The sequence below is a fragment of the Chlamydotis macqueenii genome, chromosome 2 (genome assembly GCF_036417535.1).
Source record: "Chlamydotis macqueenii isolate bChlMac1 chromosome 2, bChlMac1.mat, whole genome shotgun sequence".
Taxonomy (NCBI): domain Eukaryota; kingdom Metazoa; phylum Chordata; class Aves; order Otidiformes; family Otididae; genus Chlamydotis; species Chlamydotis macqueenii.
The window spans coordinates 97,869,595-97,889,442 of NC_141557.1; the positions used below are offsets into that span (position 1 = coordinate 97,869,595).

Sequence of the window (19,848 nt, forward strand, 5' to 3'; positions counted from 1 at the left end):
CCCAAATAACTCCTAATAATGTTCAGCATTCAATTTAAACATCTGCATAAATTCTTTCACATTTAGGAACTGACTACGGAACAATCTCTCCAGTCCATTACATAGTCTGAAAGCATGAGCACTGCAGAAGCTACAGTAATGATTATCAAAGCAGACTAAAGCAGCATTTAATGTATTCTTATTTTCTTGTAAAGCAATTTTAACACTACCAATAAAATTCAGAAGCCACATATTTGAAGATCACTACAGAAATACACCATGAACACCCAGACAAAGGACGTCTGTTCTGTAACATACTGACAGAAGATTTCTGAACTAGAGGAGAAGAATCATGTTGGAAAAGGAAAACAGCACTGTAAAACCCCCAAAACTTCTAGCTTACTCCAGAAATACATTTTTAATCAGTCTGAGTTCTGCTGAAATTCAAGCTCACGAATCTGGACTGGAATTTAACTAATAAGCAGAAATGTCGCATAGACTAACAGAAATCAGAATCAGTCACAAACCAGACTGGAAGTAAAGTAAAATTGGAGATGCAAACTATAAACAGTGGACAAATTATCAGCTAAATACCAGTTGGCAGCGGGGAGGTCTTTTGATTCCTAGCTCTGAAGAGATAGGCAGTTCTTATATGAGATTGATGCTCACGGGGATTTCACTTGCAGCCAAAACAGCCATCTATTTAAATGACAAATTATTGTCTGTATCTGTTGAACGGAGTCCAGAAGAGTCGCTGCTGGGCATATCCCATAGACAGACTCCCACACTCACGTCTGAAGACTGGGGATACACTGGCTTTTCACCAAGAGTAACTGTGCCTAGGCCTTCAGGGGGGAGAGGGACTGGTGGGTGCACTTAATTGAAATGTTAATTTGCAAATTTGATTGTATCTTATAGTGATGAAGATACTACTGCATGTCTTCCTCTTACTCTGCCACCAGCAGGACTTTTATCATAATGTTTACTTTTAAAGCACATTCCTGGAGACTATTTTGTAGTGAAAACCATTGAAATTCAATTTTCTAAAACTGAAAAGTATTTATTCCATGAAAAGTATACATTTCCTGAAATTCAATGAAGGAAAAATAACCTGTGGAACAACCTGTGAAACAAGTCCTCAGTTACTTTGGTTTTATCTCCTAAAGGTAGTATTGAAGAGCACTTGACAGAAACATTTTGAGCTTCTGCATGCAACTTTGTTCTTGCTAAACAGAAGCATTAAAATGTAATCTTCCTCTTTAAATCAAAATAAAACCTAAAATACTGTCTTTTGCAAAGTCACATAAGCAGGACTACCATAAGTCAGACTGACAGCCTATATAGCCCAGTGCTGTCTGCAGTAAAGAGAATAAAGTAAGGGTAATAGGAAATACTGTTTACAAGAGTGTATGAGCCTTGCAAGTGTAGAAGCTCTAGCACAACCCCTTCCCCTGCCACCATACACGCAATCCAATCCCTTCATTGTCTAGCACAACACCAAAAAAAGGAGAGAAGCAAATGTCTGAACCAGTAATGAAATTACAAGTGATTTTGCCTTAGCAATGTGCAATTCACAGCAATTTTTTATGTACAGGTAAACTGACTGGACTTTCAAAGTGTCCAGGCAAATGACTACAGTAATTTTCTAGTGTCAAAAAGGATCTCTGAAGACTTCCAACCGCATGATATGAAATGTACATACATATAAACATATATATATTTATGTCAACACTTTGGCTTTAATCTCAGCCTGATGCGTATAAACTCTCTATGGTAATTTTCCAAGAGGATAAAGATTAGCATACTCTTACAGGATTTATCATATTTGTATTTTAAAGTTGCTAGATTATGCAAAAAATTCAGTAAGTTCTTCATACTAAAACCTACTCAAGCAAACGCTTTTCAAAACACAACACTAATCCTTCAAAATATGATGTCGAGTTAGAGCTGGGAATACACAAATGTCAATGACAAACAAGCTATTTTTAGCAAGTCTGTTCCTCATACTCTTTTTTCTGCTGCTATGACAACTTAAAATCTACATTATGTGATTTCATGTTACTTCTCTCAAGATTATTCTGAGAAAAAAAAAACCTGGAAGTCTTTGAATGCTTCACAGCTTGATGCCCTTGCATAAAAGAACCCCTATCATTTCCAGTGTCTCTAAAACCAGGAAAAATTCCTCTGGTAAGTCACCTGAAGACCGTTATAAAATGCAGTTATTTTAATTAATGCAGGATATAACAGCAGATAAGTAGTACTCCCGTACCAAAATATCAAAGGTTAATGTCTAACTAGACTTTGAGAAATGTCAAAGGCAAACAAAGGAAAATTTTGGCCTTGGCTTCTTTTCACTACTTAAAGAACCCTCATCAAACTACTTACATGAGTGGGTGCATTAGCAGCCATAGCACGCACAGGAGAAGTAACAGTAAGAAATTACAGTAAGTAACAGTTAGAAATTACAAAATGTGCAGATATGCACACCAGCTTCCCTCTTAGAAGCACTTTTGAGTACAAACCCAGTAAAAGAGCTTAAAACCATACAAAGAAGATTAACCGCCCAGTTGAAGGTAAAGATGAACTCCCACAAAGCCTCCCACTCAGTCAAATGAAAGCAACCTGCCAACTGTTTTTCCTAAGTTTTTATTTCTCGTCCTCCTTAACTGAAGTCACAAAACTGATAATGTATAAAGGTAGTTGTAATCATCAGCAAAGGTTCAACACTCTTCTTGTTCCTGCCTGAGACCACTCTTTCAGAAGATTCAGATAAATAAACCCATAAGAGCACGAGATGATTCATTTCTTTGTGCTATACAATTGTACTAAAACTTTGAAGATCATGAAAGTGTAGCCTAGTGTTACAGGGATCCTTAGTGAATAAATAATGTCACAACCTTCATTGCAAATTGTTGTGAATCTCAAAAGAAGGAACAAAACACAGCTAAAGAATTTTATAACCCAGCAACGTCAAAACAATTACTGTCACGACCACGTAACCCTGTATCTTTGCAATCCACAACCTACTCTGTCAGCATTCAATACCCAAACCAGGTTTGTAAGGATCTTACTCAACATCCATCACTTTGCTCTACCACTAGATACATCCCATTTTGGTTGCAGCTTTCATCTACTGCATCTTACAACTCTGCTAGGCTTTAGGGGAAAGCTCCTCCTTTGATGCTTCAGCCTTTACTTCCATATCAGAAAGATAAACTTGATCATTAAGTCTGCGCCACAAAGTGGAAAGAAGCAGAGAACTTACACAGAGAGAACTTCAGTATAGGCAAGGTTCTAAGCAGATGTGCTGAGCAGACAGACATAAACAAAGGCTGCAACACGGAAAGTCAGGCCCACCACACTCCACAGCACAGGTAAGACCATGAAAACATGCCACAGTTTCTTATAGCAGGCCAGAAACCTTACTATTCTCTTGGAACAAAGAGGAAAAGAATGGGGAGTGGTGCCCTAAACAGACTTCCAAAAGACAAACATTCAAAGGGACAATGAAAATCTGATAATTACAAATTCAATAGCTTTGTGCTAAAAACCATACATATTTCACTGGTTCAGAAACAACAAGTGAAATAAAATTTTGTGACACATCAGTTCTAACTGCCATTTTCTGCATTGTTTCCTAATTTTTATATACATGTAATTTATTTTACAAGCAATACACTGCACAGAAAGTCAAATCACGTAGTAGAATAGGAAGAGTTACAAGATCAGACTACATCAGTATGTTTTAATAGCTTTCTGGATATTTTGTAAATTAAATAAAAAAGAAAAATAAAACTTACAACTTCTGAATTTCAGGCCACAAGGTATTCTGCAGCAAGTGATCCTCTGGGGGAGGTTCTAAAAGACATTTGTACAACATATTCAAATTTGGTACTAAATAATATAAAAATCAGCTAAATAATGCTTCAAGTTTACATCCAATGAACCTCATTCTCTATTTCCTACAATGGAAATTAATCTCATACCTGTAAGGATCAAGGGTTGAAAATAAATCTCAGGATACTGATTTGAAATGGTATTAAATGTTTCTTCATCCTCAGCTGGTTGAACAGCCATGTCTCCTATTCAAAGTAAGGACTTCATTAGCTAGAGAGAACATACTTGACAGGAAGGAAAATATGAGCACTTAATATACAAGTAAAAAACATCTATTGTTTTCACAATAGTAATTGAAATTAGGTTTCTCTGCTTCCAGAGTTACAGTAGTACGAGTATTAGAATCTAGTTATTCTAATGCACACGAGAATGAGGAGAAGAAAAAAAACCAAAACACAAACAAACAAACAAAAAAATCTAACCTTTGGACTAATTCCATTCTGAGACCTCTCTCCATCAGCACCATCTCTTTTAGAGATTGTTAAAGAGACTTTGATTTACCTGAAAGAAGCAGTCACCAGGAGTTGAACCTGTGCTTCCCCAATGCTAAACCTTTCCTTCTGTATTTGAAAATGTTTAAAGCAAAAATCTCAGATACAAGTGATGAATTCCTAAATTTAATGTAGACCCCTAAATGAAAAGCCATACACTATTTGCAAACTTCAGCAAAACTGCCAAAGGGCTTGGTCTTTAGCTTTAGGCAAAAGTACCAAAAGTAATTGAAACTACTCAGTTAATTTTAAGTTAAAATTCAACTCTGTCCTTCACTTAAGAAAAAGGTACAGAGCTGGGGAACAGTTGTTCTCAAAAGTTGTACCTTTTGCCAAATGTACATTTCAAATACAGCAGTTTTTAAAAGCAGGTACAGAAAAAGCAGAACAGAAAGAGTATCTTTTCATTCATCCTGTCTTCCCTCACCCTTCAAAATGAAATTAGCAACATTTATCTATTTTGAGATCACTACTTGACCATTGCTCACCATGAAATTCCTCTGCAGAGTAAGCAAGAGAGGTCTATGGGGCTTTAACCTAAGCCACTAGTGCTGACAGCACTGGGTGGGCAATGGTGGACAATGCGGGAAAATTTGACAGCTTTTCTACTCATAGTGCTGCTTCTAGGTGTGCGCCATATGAAATCAATGGAAATCAGATATTTTCTGTGTGATGATACTCTAGGAGAAGAAAGTTTTCTCCCTCTCTCAGCAGAAGGACTCATGAGAAAGCAGAAAAAAAGAGGTTTTGACAAAAGATATCTTATGAGTCACTTCAAATACAACAAAGCTACTTTTCTCTCACAGAAGATTTAGCTGTATTGCCACTGAAGACCCAGGAGACAAAGCTTACTAAAATGCTTCCTTTTTTAATTGACACTTTAAGCAGAGAAAAAACAGGTCTGCCCTAATTTGTAGATTCCAGAGTAAGTGCATTTTCACCAGAGACCTTATTAAACCCTACGTTAGCAGTCCCATCCCCAGTCTCAAGACTACTTGTTTTCATCATTCTAGACAGGTGTTTGTCCCTCCTTCCTTGTTCCCCCAACACAATCCCTACCACCTCTCCAAGAAATTGAGTGAGATGCGTCACCAGCCTTTATCAACAGAACATTAGGGACTCCTGGCAAACTAATTCTTCCTTCCCAAATACTTTCGCAAAGCATCATTTACCTGGAGAAGGTTTATGGCCATTTTCACTGGAACAGAAAATGTGACTCCATTACTTCTGTAAGCCTCTACAAGGGTGCTAACATTTTAGGAGAGTGTGAAAAGGACTCCAGAATACAGCTTCAGAGGTCAAGGTATTTTACTGAGAAACCACAAGAACAGGTAGTTCTGCTTTAGCAGCTCTGAACCTAGTTTTCACAGTATGCTATTCAATACCAATTTTTTTAGATAAAAATAATCAGTCTTTGGGGGGCAGACACGGGTAGTGAGCATGCAGAATACAGAGGAACAACAGCAGGTGTGGGAATTCGAATAATATCCTGCCCTGGCTACTCCCAGACCCATCACCGGAGAGCAATGAGCCCCAGCATCCATCTGAAACTCATCAAGATCAGTCAACAGGAGAGGCTCTCAGGAGCACTGTGCAGATTCAGTGGGGTTACTTCTTACAGGAGTGTGGGACACAGTACAGGTGGCAGGGAAAAGGCATTTGGAGTTTGCACAAGACATTAGGAGATGCTTAGAGGAGAAACAAAAGGCAGAAAAAGGGAGGAAAGATTCTCACTAGTATTTTTTTATTATTATTTTTAAGCACCATACTTAGGTGCTACTAGAGAAATAAACACATTGTGCAATTTTATTTCTAGATTCTAACCTTGCAGTCAAGCTTACAATAACAGTCCTACCAAAAAGACAAACACTAAAACAATAATTTTTTAAAAAGCTTCCACATGAAGCACCATCACCATTATTTCTCATTAGCCATACCTTCAAAAACAGCTTTATTGGATAATCCCAAAGCTGGTACAGTTGCACCTTCTGGAAGATCAGAAGATTGCTGCATTTAAAAATAAAATAAGACAAAATAAAGGTTACACACAAATCATCACATAGGTCCAGATTTCAAAGACCGCAGTTTAAGGAATACCTGTGATAAAAAGAGATTCTTCTAGAGACGTGAAGGGAGGCACTTTGAAAATCTCCCAATTCATCCAGAACATACTCTAGACAAAATGAAGACCAGTACTTTGCCAGGAAAAAAAAAGCTTTACTAAGGCCTCAGCTCAAGGGTTTTGCTGTAAAGCATGCCTCTTCATCCCTAATTAAAGGTTTTCTTCCACAATCTTATTTATGCTAGGATATACATGATAATTAATCAACTGAGAACACTGCAGTTTTTTAACACAATAGGACTGGGAAATACTTTGTTCTGAGGTGAAATAATAAAGCAGCATTTTGGAAAAGGGAACAGAGGGTTAGCATCTATGCCCACAACTGCAAACACAACCCAACACCTAGCACATAGACATGACTGGAGTACACGGCTGTTTAGAGCAGCACAGAGGAAAGACAAATCATCAGACAGAAAATACTTCCATAAAGGTATGGGGGAAAAAGCCAAAATTTGGAAAGGGTAAGCAAATTTGGGGCTCTTTGTGTAGGGATGGAAAAAGATGAGATTTAATAGCTGTAAAACCCCCTCCTTACAGTGTCAGAAAAGTTCAAAGAAAGACTGTTTTACCAAATTGGATTAATAATTCAGGCGACAGCTTAAAATACTATGTTATTTATTTAAATGTGTCTCATTTTATGAGAAAAATGTATGAGACACACACACCAGTCTAAGGCTCCTAAAACAAAGATGGTTCTTCATTACAAGCCAAATATAACACAATCCCATGGATCTGAACTGAATATAATCCTATTCAACCCTTTCTGAATATAAAGGTGGCTTTTTTTGGTTTTAAGTATTTTTTTGGGGAAGGCGTTTGAGTTAAATTAAGAAAAAGCTTACCCACTGTGATGAAAAAAGCATTCACAGAAAACAATTTCAATAAAGCTATTTAAGAGTAGCTCTATCATTAGAGCTTATAAAGCCTTCCTCTTTAAACAAAGCCCATATGAAACACTTTGTGGCATCACGAATCAAAAAATAACACTCAAAAGAAGAGCTGATAAGGAAAGTCTACATAAAAGTAAAATAATGACATCTGCCAGCATTATAAAACTACAATGTTATTTGCACAATGTCATTAATGCAAATGCTTACAAAGTCTTATGGAATTAAAGTGCTAAACAGCTACTTATGTAACTTCTTGCTATCAAAAATGAATAGATTTCTTTCCCAGATGTTTCAATTGTTAAATGAAATGAAAAGCTAATCCTCTTCTGAGAAGCTGCACAGAAAGCACTGCTTTTGAGCCAGAAATGCAAAGAGCATGTAAGGCACAGTTACAGAGGCAACTATTCCGAATAAAGACTGCTCTACAAAACGCAGAGAAAAACAGAATTAGAACTTAAAGTGAACAGGGAGCAAACAAAGGATGGCAACTCTGCAGTCTTATCTTTCCACAGAGTAGGAAAGTATAGTTATCGACAGCTAAGAATAGGAACGTAAAGGCCTCAAGAAAATTTCCAATGCTAAGAGGAAATAAAGCACGAGCAAGTACATATTTATAAATATTTATATGCAACAACTAACAACAGTGCTGGAAGCTTTACGCTGTTTCCAAGCATACAATTAAAAAAAAAAAAAAAAAAAAAAAACACATAACCACACAACAATAATTACATCTAGACAACACTACTACACCCTTAAATTAAGGAGAAGCACATTCCCAGGCTTTATTGTTTGCTTTCAAATCTTCAAGTGTGTACAGTACTCTACTTGGTCTGACTTATTTAAAATTTACCCATACCCTTTGCAATCTTCAGACACCAAGTCTCGTTTAGTTTCAAATACAACCTGTTTATGAAAACAACACAGTGAAAATACATATGAAACCACACACATGGAAGCAAATAGAAGGGAAAGGAAAAACAAGGTTAAGGTTTCAGAATCATTAAAAGAGTTTTTATGGAGTTCAGTGCAATTTGGAGCTTTCTACAGTATTAATTTTATTTACATGAAAAAGGGCTGTCTTCATTTAGCATTGCTTTAGAACACTTACGTAGGAGCACAGCTTCTCTGTTGGAATACTAGTGATGTTACTCAAATTTTCTATAAAATTCTTGGGAGCACGAAAAACTCGAAGCACTTTTTCATCCGCTCCTGACACAAACTGAAACCGTCCGATCATTGCCAGACAACGCATGTCATATCCGTGTACTTGAGGCCTTGCAATTTCATGCCAGGTTACCTAAACAAACAGAAATGCTGTTAAAACGCAATTCTTAACCAGAGAAGCAGCAAGATTTTGAGTTCCAAAAAAAGCATAATACTTTACTTGCTGACTTTATTAACATAAAGGAAAGTTAACAGCAACCTTCTATGACATTTATAAAACTGATGTATGGTCACATACATCAATTAGATTCTATTTTTCCAGCAGACAATTCCTGTAATCGCTAAAATGTGTCCCTGCACAGCTATGTTTAAGGTGTTCGCTTAATTTTGTCACTAAGGGCACACTGCACTTACTGTGACTTCTTTATACTAGACAGTCAGGAATAGGAGATAATTTGCCTAAGCAAAAGAAGGATTGTATGCTACTTACTACTTTCAAAACATAACTCTTAAAGACATGAGAAAGGTAGTGATAATTACCTTCCTTCATCTGTCTTTCACAAAGTACAGCAGCACTGCTATCAGCAGGCCACAGGTTCCTACTTCCCCTCTTTCATTAAATACTTGATTTTAGTGAGACTATTTAACCGAAGCTTTGCAAAAAACTGATAAAACCAAAACACCTTCTTATAGGAAAATAATCTGGAAAATCTTGGTGATTTAGTGTGTTTTCATTTAAAGTATTTATCTTTTTACTAGTTTGCTAGTATTTTTTTCTAGATCCATTCACTAAATTAATATCCACGTTTCAAGTTCTAAGCCAAAAAAAAATCAGAATCAACAGCTGACCAGAAATTAGACAGACAAGTTAGTTTTATAGTCACACTAAGCAAAGATATTAGCAAAAAAAAATTATTTAAATTGCTTTTCTAAAGATCTAATTTATTCTACACATGAAAAAAAAAAACGATTTTTCAAAAAAATCACTTTTGTTTTCTAGCAAATATACTTTCATGAAAAGATTTTTAGTAAGTGTCATTTGCTAATACTCCTACATGATAGTTCAGTTGGAAAAATACAGTGTGCACTTTTGAGTTAACAGCTAGCAGAATTAGAATTAACATAGACTACTTCAGTATTACAATGCCTGGAAAACTGCAGCCAAGACAGAATTTTCATTGTACTAGATATCATACAAACATAAAGAAAGGCATTGCATTGACTGTAAACTGCAGATATCACAATAAAAATTCAACTGAGGTTTGCATGTCAAAGCTTCCGACAGAACCTGAATGGGATATTAGAAAGATCCTACAAAATCGCATGTTTTCACAAGAGCTTGATTATTTTCCAATGAGAAAAAAAGCATTAATTCTTAAAAAAAAAAAAAGCGCAAAGCAAGCAAACAAAACAATAAGTCTTTTTTACCCTTTACCAGGTGTATCTTTGCATATTTGAGAACACAGCACAATAGGAATAAAAAAAACTAAAAAACCCAAACCATAAAAGAGACAGAGGGTTGCTTAAGTCATGCAATAAGCTTCTTCCAGAAAAACATGGATGTAAATTTGCATGACAGAAGCTGACTGTTATCCCTGATTTGTGATATCTGAACCCAGAACAAATATCAGAACAATATCAGATATTTGAACAATAACAGAACTGAGATTTTAACAAGGGGTAATTATTTGCATTTAATACTTAGTTCTCTTTTTATAGAGAAAAACATGAATATAGAGCTGTAATACTAACTTTTCATAGATATCTGAACCATCCATTGTGTCTTGTAAAGAAAATATCAGATGTCACCTGTTGTAAAACTCAGTATGGTAAAGAAAGAAGGCATTTTAAAAGCCTGTGTTATCTAGGTTCATGAGCAGCAGAACCAAGTATCTGGTTTTCAGCTTCAGAGGACCTGAACACATGCCTTCAAATGACCCATTTCTATCTCAACTGCCTCCCTCACCCCACCAACAGCATACTATAGCTTTCTCCCAAACCCCATGCAGCAAGTGTTGACACTACTTGGATTTACACCTGGTCAAACTAGCCAGGTGGCTGCTCTTTGTCAGAACACTAACTGTAAGTTCACACCAAACTTACAAACCAAAATTGTACAGTAATTCAGTTCACACCATACTCAGACACAAAGACTGCTATCACTCTGCTAAATCAATTAATTCAAAAGTTTCAGGGGCAATAGGAACAGCTGTGTAGGTAAATCATACACAGCTCAATTCTTTCAGAAAATAGGATAAAAATTCAGCAAGCAACATACATAATGAAGACTGGTACTTCAGCAGGTCACAAAGAACATGATATTGACAACTCTTTTGAATGCTGCCAACTTACATCATGTGCTAGTTCTGGACTTTGTTTCCATATGTCAAATCCAACATACTATCTTTTCCACAGAGATGTTGTACCCTCCAGATTGGAGATTAGGGGAAGAGGCAGGGAAGGAAACTGGAGATGCCCTTCCTACAACACAAGGCAAAGCTTAGCACTTGAGCTGGGATTGCCACCACTTCTGTGTGGCCCGGAGAAGGAATTCAAGGAATTGACGCCAAATTCACTCACCCAAAAAGATCAGGCATCCTGTGCTGGTCTACACTACAGAATATTTGATGAGATAGTTGTAGTAGCCACCCTTTGGCCCCTGCCAACTAACAGCTCTGCTTGCGCAGGGCCTTGCATTACTTCAACCAATCTAGTTTCTGCCATTTTCTTCAATGGAACATTAGTACCATTCTACCAGAAAAAGCTGTATTTGTAGACAAGGAAAATGCATCTGCAACTAGAAACAGGAACTTTTGCATTCCTAGACAGGGTTTCCCACACCTAAATTTAGACTTATTTCGGAATATACAAAGTGATTTAGGAATAATTATTCCTGAAAAGTTGCTTGCACAAGTACCAACAGTACTCATGAAGTTCAGATAATCATCCTAGTAAAACGGTTGCAGTCATAAACAAAAAAATACAGTGAGAACTTTGCTTAGATTAAGCTCATGTAAATAAACAAAACCAAAGTTGAGTTTCTTTATGATTACCTGCAGCAGTGCCTAGCCAAGTGTTAAACAAAGGCAACAGATTGTTATTACAATCAGCTATGTATTCCTCCTTCTGAATTATTGTTAAGCCTGGTTTTCAAGAACTTGGGAGAACACCAAATGAAAGTAACCCAGAGGTGAACTCAAGATTAAACAGCAGTCATGCTACATGATTGCTAAAACTCTACCACTAGTATTTTTAAAGTTAAAATAGCACATAAATGAATGACCAAACCAATCATTTACACAAGTAGTTTTGAACAGATAGTAGCCAGGGGAAATGTAAGGTTTGAGTTATAGTCAGGTGATTTGTTGCAAACTCAGAACAGACAAGCTCTCTTTACCAAGCTCACAAAATCTTGAAAATTGTACCTCTGTCTCTTGTTTTCTTTTCCATGGAGCAAAGAGTCTAGTAGTTTGATCAGAACCAACACTGATGATAAATTCTCCTTCTGGATCCCACTTTACGTCCTCTACACTGTTAAAATGTCCTGAAATCACAACTTCTGGAGTCCATTCTTTCTATTAAAAAAAAAAGTCAAGAAGCAAGAACTTTTCAGTTGACTGGCATATTCTAACCAAAATAAAAGGATCAACATTCTTGTAAAGCAAGCAAAAAAGAAAAAAAAAAAAAGACATCTGAAAACAGTAAATTATTAGAATTCAGAGCAGCTAAAGAGACGCAAATACTGATTCACTGCTCCAATCTAAAAGAAACTTGTGTTATTGGTTCACTTGCCACTTCTGAGCAAAGCACAACCACAAAGGAGTTCAGTCTATTTCACTGACTTCATGGTTCCCACAGGGAAACAACTGGTTTTAGAGCCTGGGAGATTGCAACCTCCCTTCTGTGCAGGAGCAAGACTCCTAGACAATATTATATTCAGAGAAGGACTATTTCAATCATTAATTTTAAATTGTACTGTTACACTTTTCTATTAACAATATAGCTTACCTCAAGTGACATAAGTTTAATTCTTTTAAGCACTAATAATAATAAAAAACCAACATACCTTATTAAGCGTAGCCTGTTTCCAAAGGTGCAGTGCTCCATGAAAAGCATGAGCAATGATCATTGAACCATCTGGACTAAACTGGCAGTCAAAAAATCCAAGGGTATTGCCACCCACTTCACCTACCCGCACCTGCATTAATCATTAGAAGTGAAATATCCATTAAAATGGCCTTCCATTCATATAAACACATCCTAATGTAACAAGAAGAAAATTTAGCTATAGGCAAGAGTTCACATTACACACAAAAATACATTTAAAGAATATTTTAATTGCAAAGTTAAGCACTAAAATATCATGGGAATTAAAGCTGTGTGCCACTTTAATGGAGCCTCTCTTCATAAACATCTCAGGATGGGATCCTGCTTAATCACCAAAGGGAAAGAAAAGAGTACACTAGATGAGACAAGAACCTAATCTTTCTATGTTTCAGTCCAGTCTGTTGGATGTAATGGTTTACTTGTCATCTGTTGCCTTGCTTTTGCTCTGTTGCACAAAACGGAAAAAAAAAAAAAAGCCCATAGGAACAGTGGTTCCCAATTACTTTATTTTTTTCCTCCCGCCTCGCCCCAAATTTCCAAGATTCACTACCTTATTTCTACTTCCCTCCTTCTCCATGAATCCCTGCAACTTGCTCCATATGCCTTCTGTGGCATACTTTGGCCTCTGTTTTGTGCCTCCCTTGTGACTGCATGTATGTATACAGACAAACACACATGCCTTATACCTGCTCTAGTGCCCTTCCAAGTTTCTAATTACATTAAAAAATTATTAAAGTCACATTTTTAAAGTTTTATTCAAGAGATAAGAGCACAATTTCTTTCAAGCTGAACTCTTAACAATTTCCCCATTATTATATAGCTGCTTTTAAGATCACAATGAAATAAATCTATACCTCATTCTAAATGGCAGCATGGACTAGTATGTCCATTTTATTATCACTCATCCCAAAAAAACACCATTCATATGGAAGTAACTTTGATATTCCATGCTAAAGGCAGAATTCTAGTCTCACCTCTGAGCAGGGGAGTGATTTTGTGAAGACATCTTGTTTATTGTATCAAAATGGAATAGAGAGAAAATGGGATGTTCCCCTTGTACCCTTCCTCACTGCAGGCTTCTAGCTCAGGTTTCCCTCTCCCAACGCAAAAAGGATTGTTGCTGTTAAAATGTCTGAACTGAACTGCAAGCTGCACATTTGAGGTCTAATCAATGCAAACGGAATGTAAAAACAAAGAGTAACCACTTGCAACAAGCTTTACTGCACAATCCATTTTTAGAAGCTTGTAAATTTAGCCACAACCAAGCATTACAACTAGGGACAACAAACGGCATCTGTGACCACCCTATTACGAACCAATTTCTACTTCAAGTAGAAGGGGACACGAACTTTTCAATGGAACAGGGGAAAAAATTAAATCCACTTGCTGTAATTCTCTTTTTTTCCTCTCTGAAAAGAGGATTAGAACTTTCTCTGTGACAGCAGAGATCATAAACAATGGTTGGCATAACTCAACACAGACAATTTTGGCTGAACTACTGCAATTTGGAAAAGCAGGTCAACTGAAAACAAAAACATCTACCAAAGCATTAGATAAATCTGGTTGTAATACTTGTTTATTTAGGATGATCCATATTAGAACAGCATTCAAAATATTACAGTGAAACATGAGTACCCCGCTCAAATGGAAGACAAACCTAATGACAAAGCCCATGCACAAAGTACTGTGAGTAAAACCAGGCTTGTGAATTGCACGTCAGCTGCTCTGTAGTACCTGTTTGAGTGCATACTCCACAAAGATCAACTACAAATAACTCGGATGGTTTCTTTCTCTTCTTACCAGGAGTACCCAGTGTGTTTTACTATGCAGCACCTGGTTGCTATACTACAAACGCTACAAACTCCCCTTAGAAACTCCCCAATATGGTAATAATGCAGCAAACATGGAATAAAAATCATGCTGCATCACATAATTTTTTAAAAATACAGTTTTACTTGCAACACAGCATCAGAATGAGTATTTTTGCAAGATAATGCTTTTGCCTTTCTCCCAGCATTTTATAGAGTTTTTGTTCTCTCCAGTACACGCATGATGATGGAAATACAACTTGAATACAGTACATATTGTGACAGAGACGGAAACTTGCCTGTTCTAGCCAGACTCCAGATTCTTCATCAGGTTCCCAGATGATCACAGTTTTGTCCATTGATGCAGACAATATCCTCATTGGCTGTTGCATGCTGCCATCTACAGTACAAGGAAAATTATTACCCTACAACCTGTGAGAATACTTTCTGAAAGAATTTGGTCATACTGAAATCCAAACATGCTAAGAAAATTGTTCAGCACCAGTCCCGTGCAATGCAGTAGTTAAATGTGAGACTTAACAGGCTCTGTGTTCTTACTAGGTGTTCATTAGGAGGTATTGTATTTTTCAGCCATTATCTCTCAGAGGAAATGTAAAACACGTACATGAGAACAACCATATTCTACTGGTTATTCACTCCACTTATTGAAACAAGTGTAATTTGGAGGAAAAGCTAGATCTTTACAGAGACACTGCAAACCAGTTCTCTGTTCTATTCCTCAAATTAGTTTTTACAGAGATATTTCCAGTTTAAAACAAAATAATCTCTATGCCAACATTCACTGTATTTTTTCCAAATTAAGTGTTGGATTCACTACAGACTTCAATAGACTCTAGCATCTTTTAATACATACAGCAGTAGGGACTGCTTCCCAAAATGCACTGAATGCTGGAAGGGAGAAGAGTGAACTGGTTCATCACCCAGTTGGGAAACCCCTGGAACTGCTGGGGAACCCTTCTTGAGAACAGAGACAGAGACATCACTGAGCATATCTCGAGGCAGTATCTTATGTCAAACCAAATCTTCTACCTTCTGCACTAAGAACGTCTCTCTCAGATCAGTCTGCCTATGCTGAAGAAGAACATCTATTTTGGGGAACCCAAGATTGGGCAGGCCACAGAGTGCAAGCAGCTGCACATATGCAGAAGCATGATGTAAGACATCCGGAAAACTTCATAGTCTAACTGGATAGTTTTTCAGATTGCAGTGCAAGACTTAGATTACTGTATCTTGCCTACGTCTTGCTTTAACAGGTAAAATGTTTTACTGATGTTAAAAAAAAAAGTGAAAGAACAGATAACTAAGCCAATATTTCTAAAGCAAGTCCTGCATCTTTCACTACAGGTATTTTGACATTCTAATTGCACTCTACTGTTCAAGTGTTGTATATACACTGGCAAACTGTGCTTTGTACTGGGGTGAAGTCACTTGCCATCAGTAACTCTAGAACACCTCAGAAAAAAAGGCACCTTTGCCAATACAAATACATAAGTGCATTCTGACAGTGCAAGCATGTCAAATCAAGATCGATTTATAGCACGCAGAGGGGGAACATTGCCACCAAGGATGAGGAAAAGGCTGAGGTACTTAATGCCGCCTTTGCCTCAGTCTTTAATAGCCAGACCAGTTATCCCCAGGGTATTTCCTTGAGCTGGAAGACAGGACAGAGAGCAGAATAAACCCGCGGTAACCCAGGAGGAAGCAGTTAACCACCTGCTACACCACCTGGACACTCACAAGTCTACGGGGCCAGACAGGATCCACTGGAGAGTACTGGGGGAGCTGGCAGAGGAGCTTGCCAAGCCACTTTCCATCTCAACAGAGGGATCTGGACAAGCTGGACCGACAGGTCAAGGCCAATTGTATGAGGTTTAACAAGGCCAAGTGCCAGGTCCTGCACTTCGGTCACAACAACCCCATGCAACACTAGAGGCTTGGGAAAGAGTGGCTGGAAAGCTGCCCAGCAGAAAGCGACCTGGGGATGCTGGTTCACAGCTGGCTGAATATGAGCCAGCAGTGTGCCCACGTGGCCAAAGCAGCCAAGAGCATCCTGGCTTGTATCAGGAACAGTGTGGCCAGGAAGGGAAGTGATCATGCCCCTGTACTCGTCACTGGTGAGGTCACACCTCAAATACCGTGCTCAGTTTTGGGCCCCTCACAACAAGGACATTGAGTTGCTGCAGCACGTCCAGAGAAGGGCAACGAAGCTGGTGAAGGGTCTGGAGAACAAATCCTATGAGGAGTGGCTGAGGGAACTCTGGTTGTTTAGCCTGGAGAAGAGGAGGCTGAGGGGAGACCTCATTGCTCTCTACAACTACCTGAAAGGAGGTTGCAGCAAGGTGTGTCTTGGTCTCTTCTCCCAAGTAAGTAGCAATAGGATGAGAGCAAATGGTCTCAAGTTGAGGCAGGGGAGGTTTACATTGGATATTAGGAAAAATTTCTTTACTGAAAGAGTGGTCAAGCATTGGAACAGGCTGCACAGGGAAGTGGTGGAGTCACCATCCCTGGAGGTGTTCAGTAGACATGGCACTTTGGGACATGGTTTAGTAGGCATGGTGGTGTTGGGTTGACAGTTGGATGAACTTAGAGGTCTTTTCCAACTGTTATGATTCTATAAAGAATCTCCTTTCCTTATACCCCAGAAAGACACGCACCAGCAAATCAGAACAACAAACAAGACTGTCAGAATTTAAGGATTTAAAAAGAAAAATAAAGACTAGGGTAGGATGCAAAATTAAACTGTAAATAACATTTTTTTCAATTAGAGTCTTGCATTAATGCCTTAAAGCTACATGCTAGATAAAACTGATAGTCAAGGGATCCCTGGCATGTTATATTAATGCACAGAAGACTGAAGATTAATCTTCTGAATGTTGGTATTTGTTCCTTTCTAGTCCAAGAAAAAGAAAGGAGTGTTCGACTAACTGCTGACCTTCCAATGAACAGACATGTCAAATATATGTATCAAGGTTAAATATTAGAGTTGTTAATTCATACTGATTAAACAAACTCATTTTTATTCCATAAACAGCAAATCAATTACAATAAAGCCAGTACAGCTCAGCTATTTATTTCATTGATTAAACACAACACGAGTAAGAGACAGCACCACACAACACACAATGACAGAGCCTGTGCTGTAAGATGTGCTATTGTAGCACATTCAGACAAAACATTCATTTACTTGTAAAACATTATCTGCAGAATTTAAACATTTTCATAGTCCACAGTGACAAGTGAACATGCAAACACAATACAAAGACATGTGACTCCACTCTATGTATACAACACTTAACTAGTAAGTGTTTGGTATCTTTTTACCTTTGGAAAATGAAGGTTGCCAGTGAACTGCATACACCCAGTTTTCATGGCCAGCCAACACTGACTCCAAAGTAATTGCATATGTTGTATCAGTATCTACCACAAATCAGAGAAAAGCACATTTATTTCCAAAAGCCAAGAAATACCAGGTCACTCCTTGTATCCTCAGTGAAAAAAATAAACTGCTTTCATCATCTACCCGTATCTCAACAGCTTATTGACACTGAACAGCTCCTTGAAAATCCACTTTGTCGCAAGCCATGAGTAGCAGATTGACACTAAGAGGTCAGTCTATTGCCACAGAATTACTTGAGAACTCTTAAAAAATTTTGAAATAAACTCTCTGACATTGGCTCTACCCATACTCTTAACTTAAGGATATTTACATCTCCAAATGACTGTAAATACAAGCATTAAGATACTTCAAACAATGAGTCAAGATTTGCAGCAAGTAGCATGAGCACTTTTTACACATAACATCCTACAAACTTCATTATATTACCTAGGTTGCCTAATAATTTACCCCACAATGTCAGCATTGTCAGTCTCTGATGTTACAATGCTCAAACAGTATGTTAAATAACCATAGAGTAAGCCTGCACATACTTATCTGTTCTCTCTCGTACTTTTCTACGGTTTAAGTAACAGTAGAACCTCTTAATGCATTGAATTTGAAAGAAAATTAAAGGTATGTTATTAAACTGGAAGAAAACTGCACAACAGCTTATCTCCCACAAATGTATCTCCTGATTACATACCACATTTGGAGTATGTGTAACCATGTTGATATTAGGCTCTCCCACTGCTTTACATTTTTTGTAACACATCATTAACTTTACATAGTCACAGCTTTAAAACAGTAACTCCACTTTTTCTAACAGCTGAATAAACATAATACAGTCAAACTGGTGCCAGATACTTTTAATATAAGAAACAAAACAAATTAAATGGTAACCACCTTGTTAGCTCCCCTGAAACCACAAACAGATACACAAGTCATGCAAAATTTTACAGCTGTTACCTACCTTTGACAGTAAAAATATTCTCTTTCAGTCTTATGGAGCCATCTTCAGCTTCTGGAAATTGCTTTGATTTTTTACACACTTTCCAAATTCTTATCAAACAATCCTGAGCACAGCTTGCTAAGAAGAGGTCTTCACCTATTGGGGTAAAAAAAAAAAAAAAAACCCAGCCATGTTTTCAGTGCAACCACTGCCATAAGTAACCAACATTCAGCATTATCCTAATTTTTCCCATTGTAGTCAGTATCATCAATACTGCTGGTTTATTTCAACATCAAGTCATTCTCCCACTTCAAACTCTCCACTGTTTTAGAACACACTGACTATGGACATTTCCCTGCTTATAAGACATGGCATCTACCTTATGGTAAAAACTGCACATATGTCTCCCTACTACTTACAGCCTTCACTCTCCAAATTCTGACAGCCACAACACTCCTCAAAAATTCCTTTCCTCCCTTCCTTTCTTCAGAATGGTAGTGTCCTCTAATTCTATTTTATTTTTGCCATTGCAAGAAATATTTGATTAGTTAACATCCGGGTAAGTTCTCCTCTTAATTTCCTGGTCTTATGTAACAAAAAAAAAAAAAAAAAAAAAAAGAAAAAAAAGGGGGAGGGGGGGACATTACTATTTCCCCCTGGTTTTCCTCCTTTGAAAAAGCAGCCAAGTCTTCCTCACTCAGACACAGGCACTGCCATAAAGAAAAGGACAAGCTGCTAAAATTCCTATTTGCTTGCATTTAGGCACCAGCCAGGTAAACATACAAAATAAGGGATGCAAATACAAGATATAAGTGTTCTGTTATCAATCTTACTGTAGTCATAACTTTGACAACTAAAATATAATTATAGCACAGGTTCAACAATACTTACATTTTACCTGGACACAAGTCCTATCTTGATTTTTAACATTTGTATCACCATCTCAGAAAAAAATTCACAACCACAAAGCGTAGAAGTTACAGTCTATTAAAACTATCTGTTGCAGGGGTAAAACAGTAGCACTGACATTAAACCAGTATTTCA

General features: G+C 37.4%; 2 protein-coding genes across 5 annotated transcripts in view; both read right to left on the reverse strand.

Annotated features, from left to right (window-relative positions):
• Positions 1-19,848, reverse strand: part of ABITRAM (actin binding transcription modulator) — a 301,888-nt gene that overhangs the window by 156,288 nt on the left and 125,752 nt on the right. The window lies entirely within an intron of this gene.
• Positions 1-19,848, reverse strand: part of ELP2 (elongator acetyltransferase complex subunit 2) — a 40,245-nt gene that overhangs the window by 5,119 nt on the left and 15,278 nt on the right. For all 3 annotated transcript variants that reach the window (XR_015257660.1, XM_086740481.1, XM_086740479.1), the window contains 9 exons: positions 18,826-18,960; positions 17,801-17,896; positions 14,758-14,858; positions 12,610-12,741; positions 11,969-12,118; positions 8,488-8,676; positions 6,305-6,374; positions 3,966-4,061; positions 3,780-3,837 (listed from right to left, as the gene is read on the reverse strand). Coding sequence is in view for 2 of the 3 variants with exons in the window: in XM_086740481.1 (XP_086596607.1) it covers positions 3,780-3,837; positions 3,966-4,061; positions 6,305-6,374; positions 8,488-8,676; positions 11,969-12,118; positions 12,610-12,741; positions 14,758-14,858; positions 17,801-17,896; positions 18,826-18,960 (1,027 nt within the window). In the remaining variant the exon portion in view is untranslated. The remainder of the gene's footprint in view (positions 1-3,779; positions 3,838-3,965; positions 4,062-6,304; positions 6,375-8,487; positions 8,677-11,968; positions 12,119-12,609; positions 12,742-14,757; positions 14,859-17,800; positions 17,897-18,825; positions 18,961-19,848) is intronic.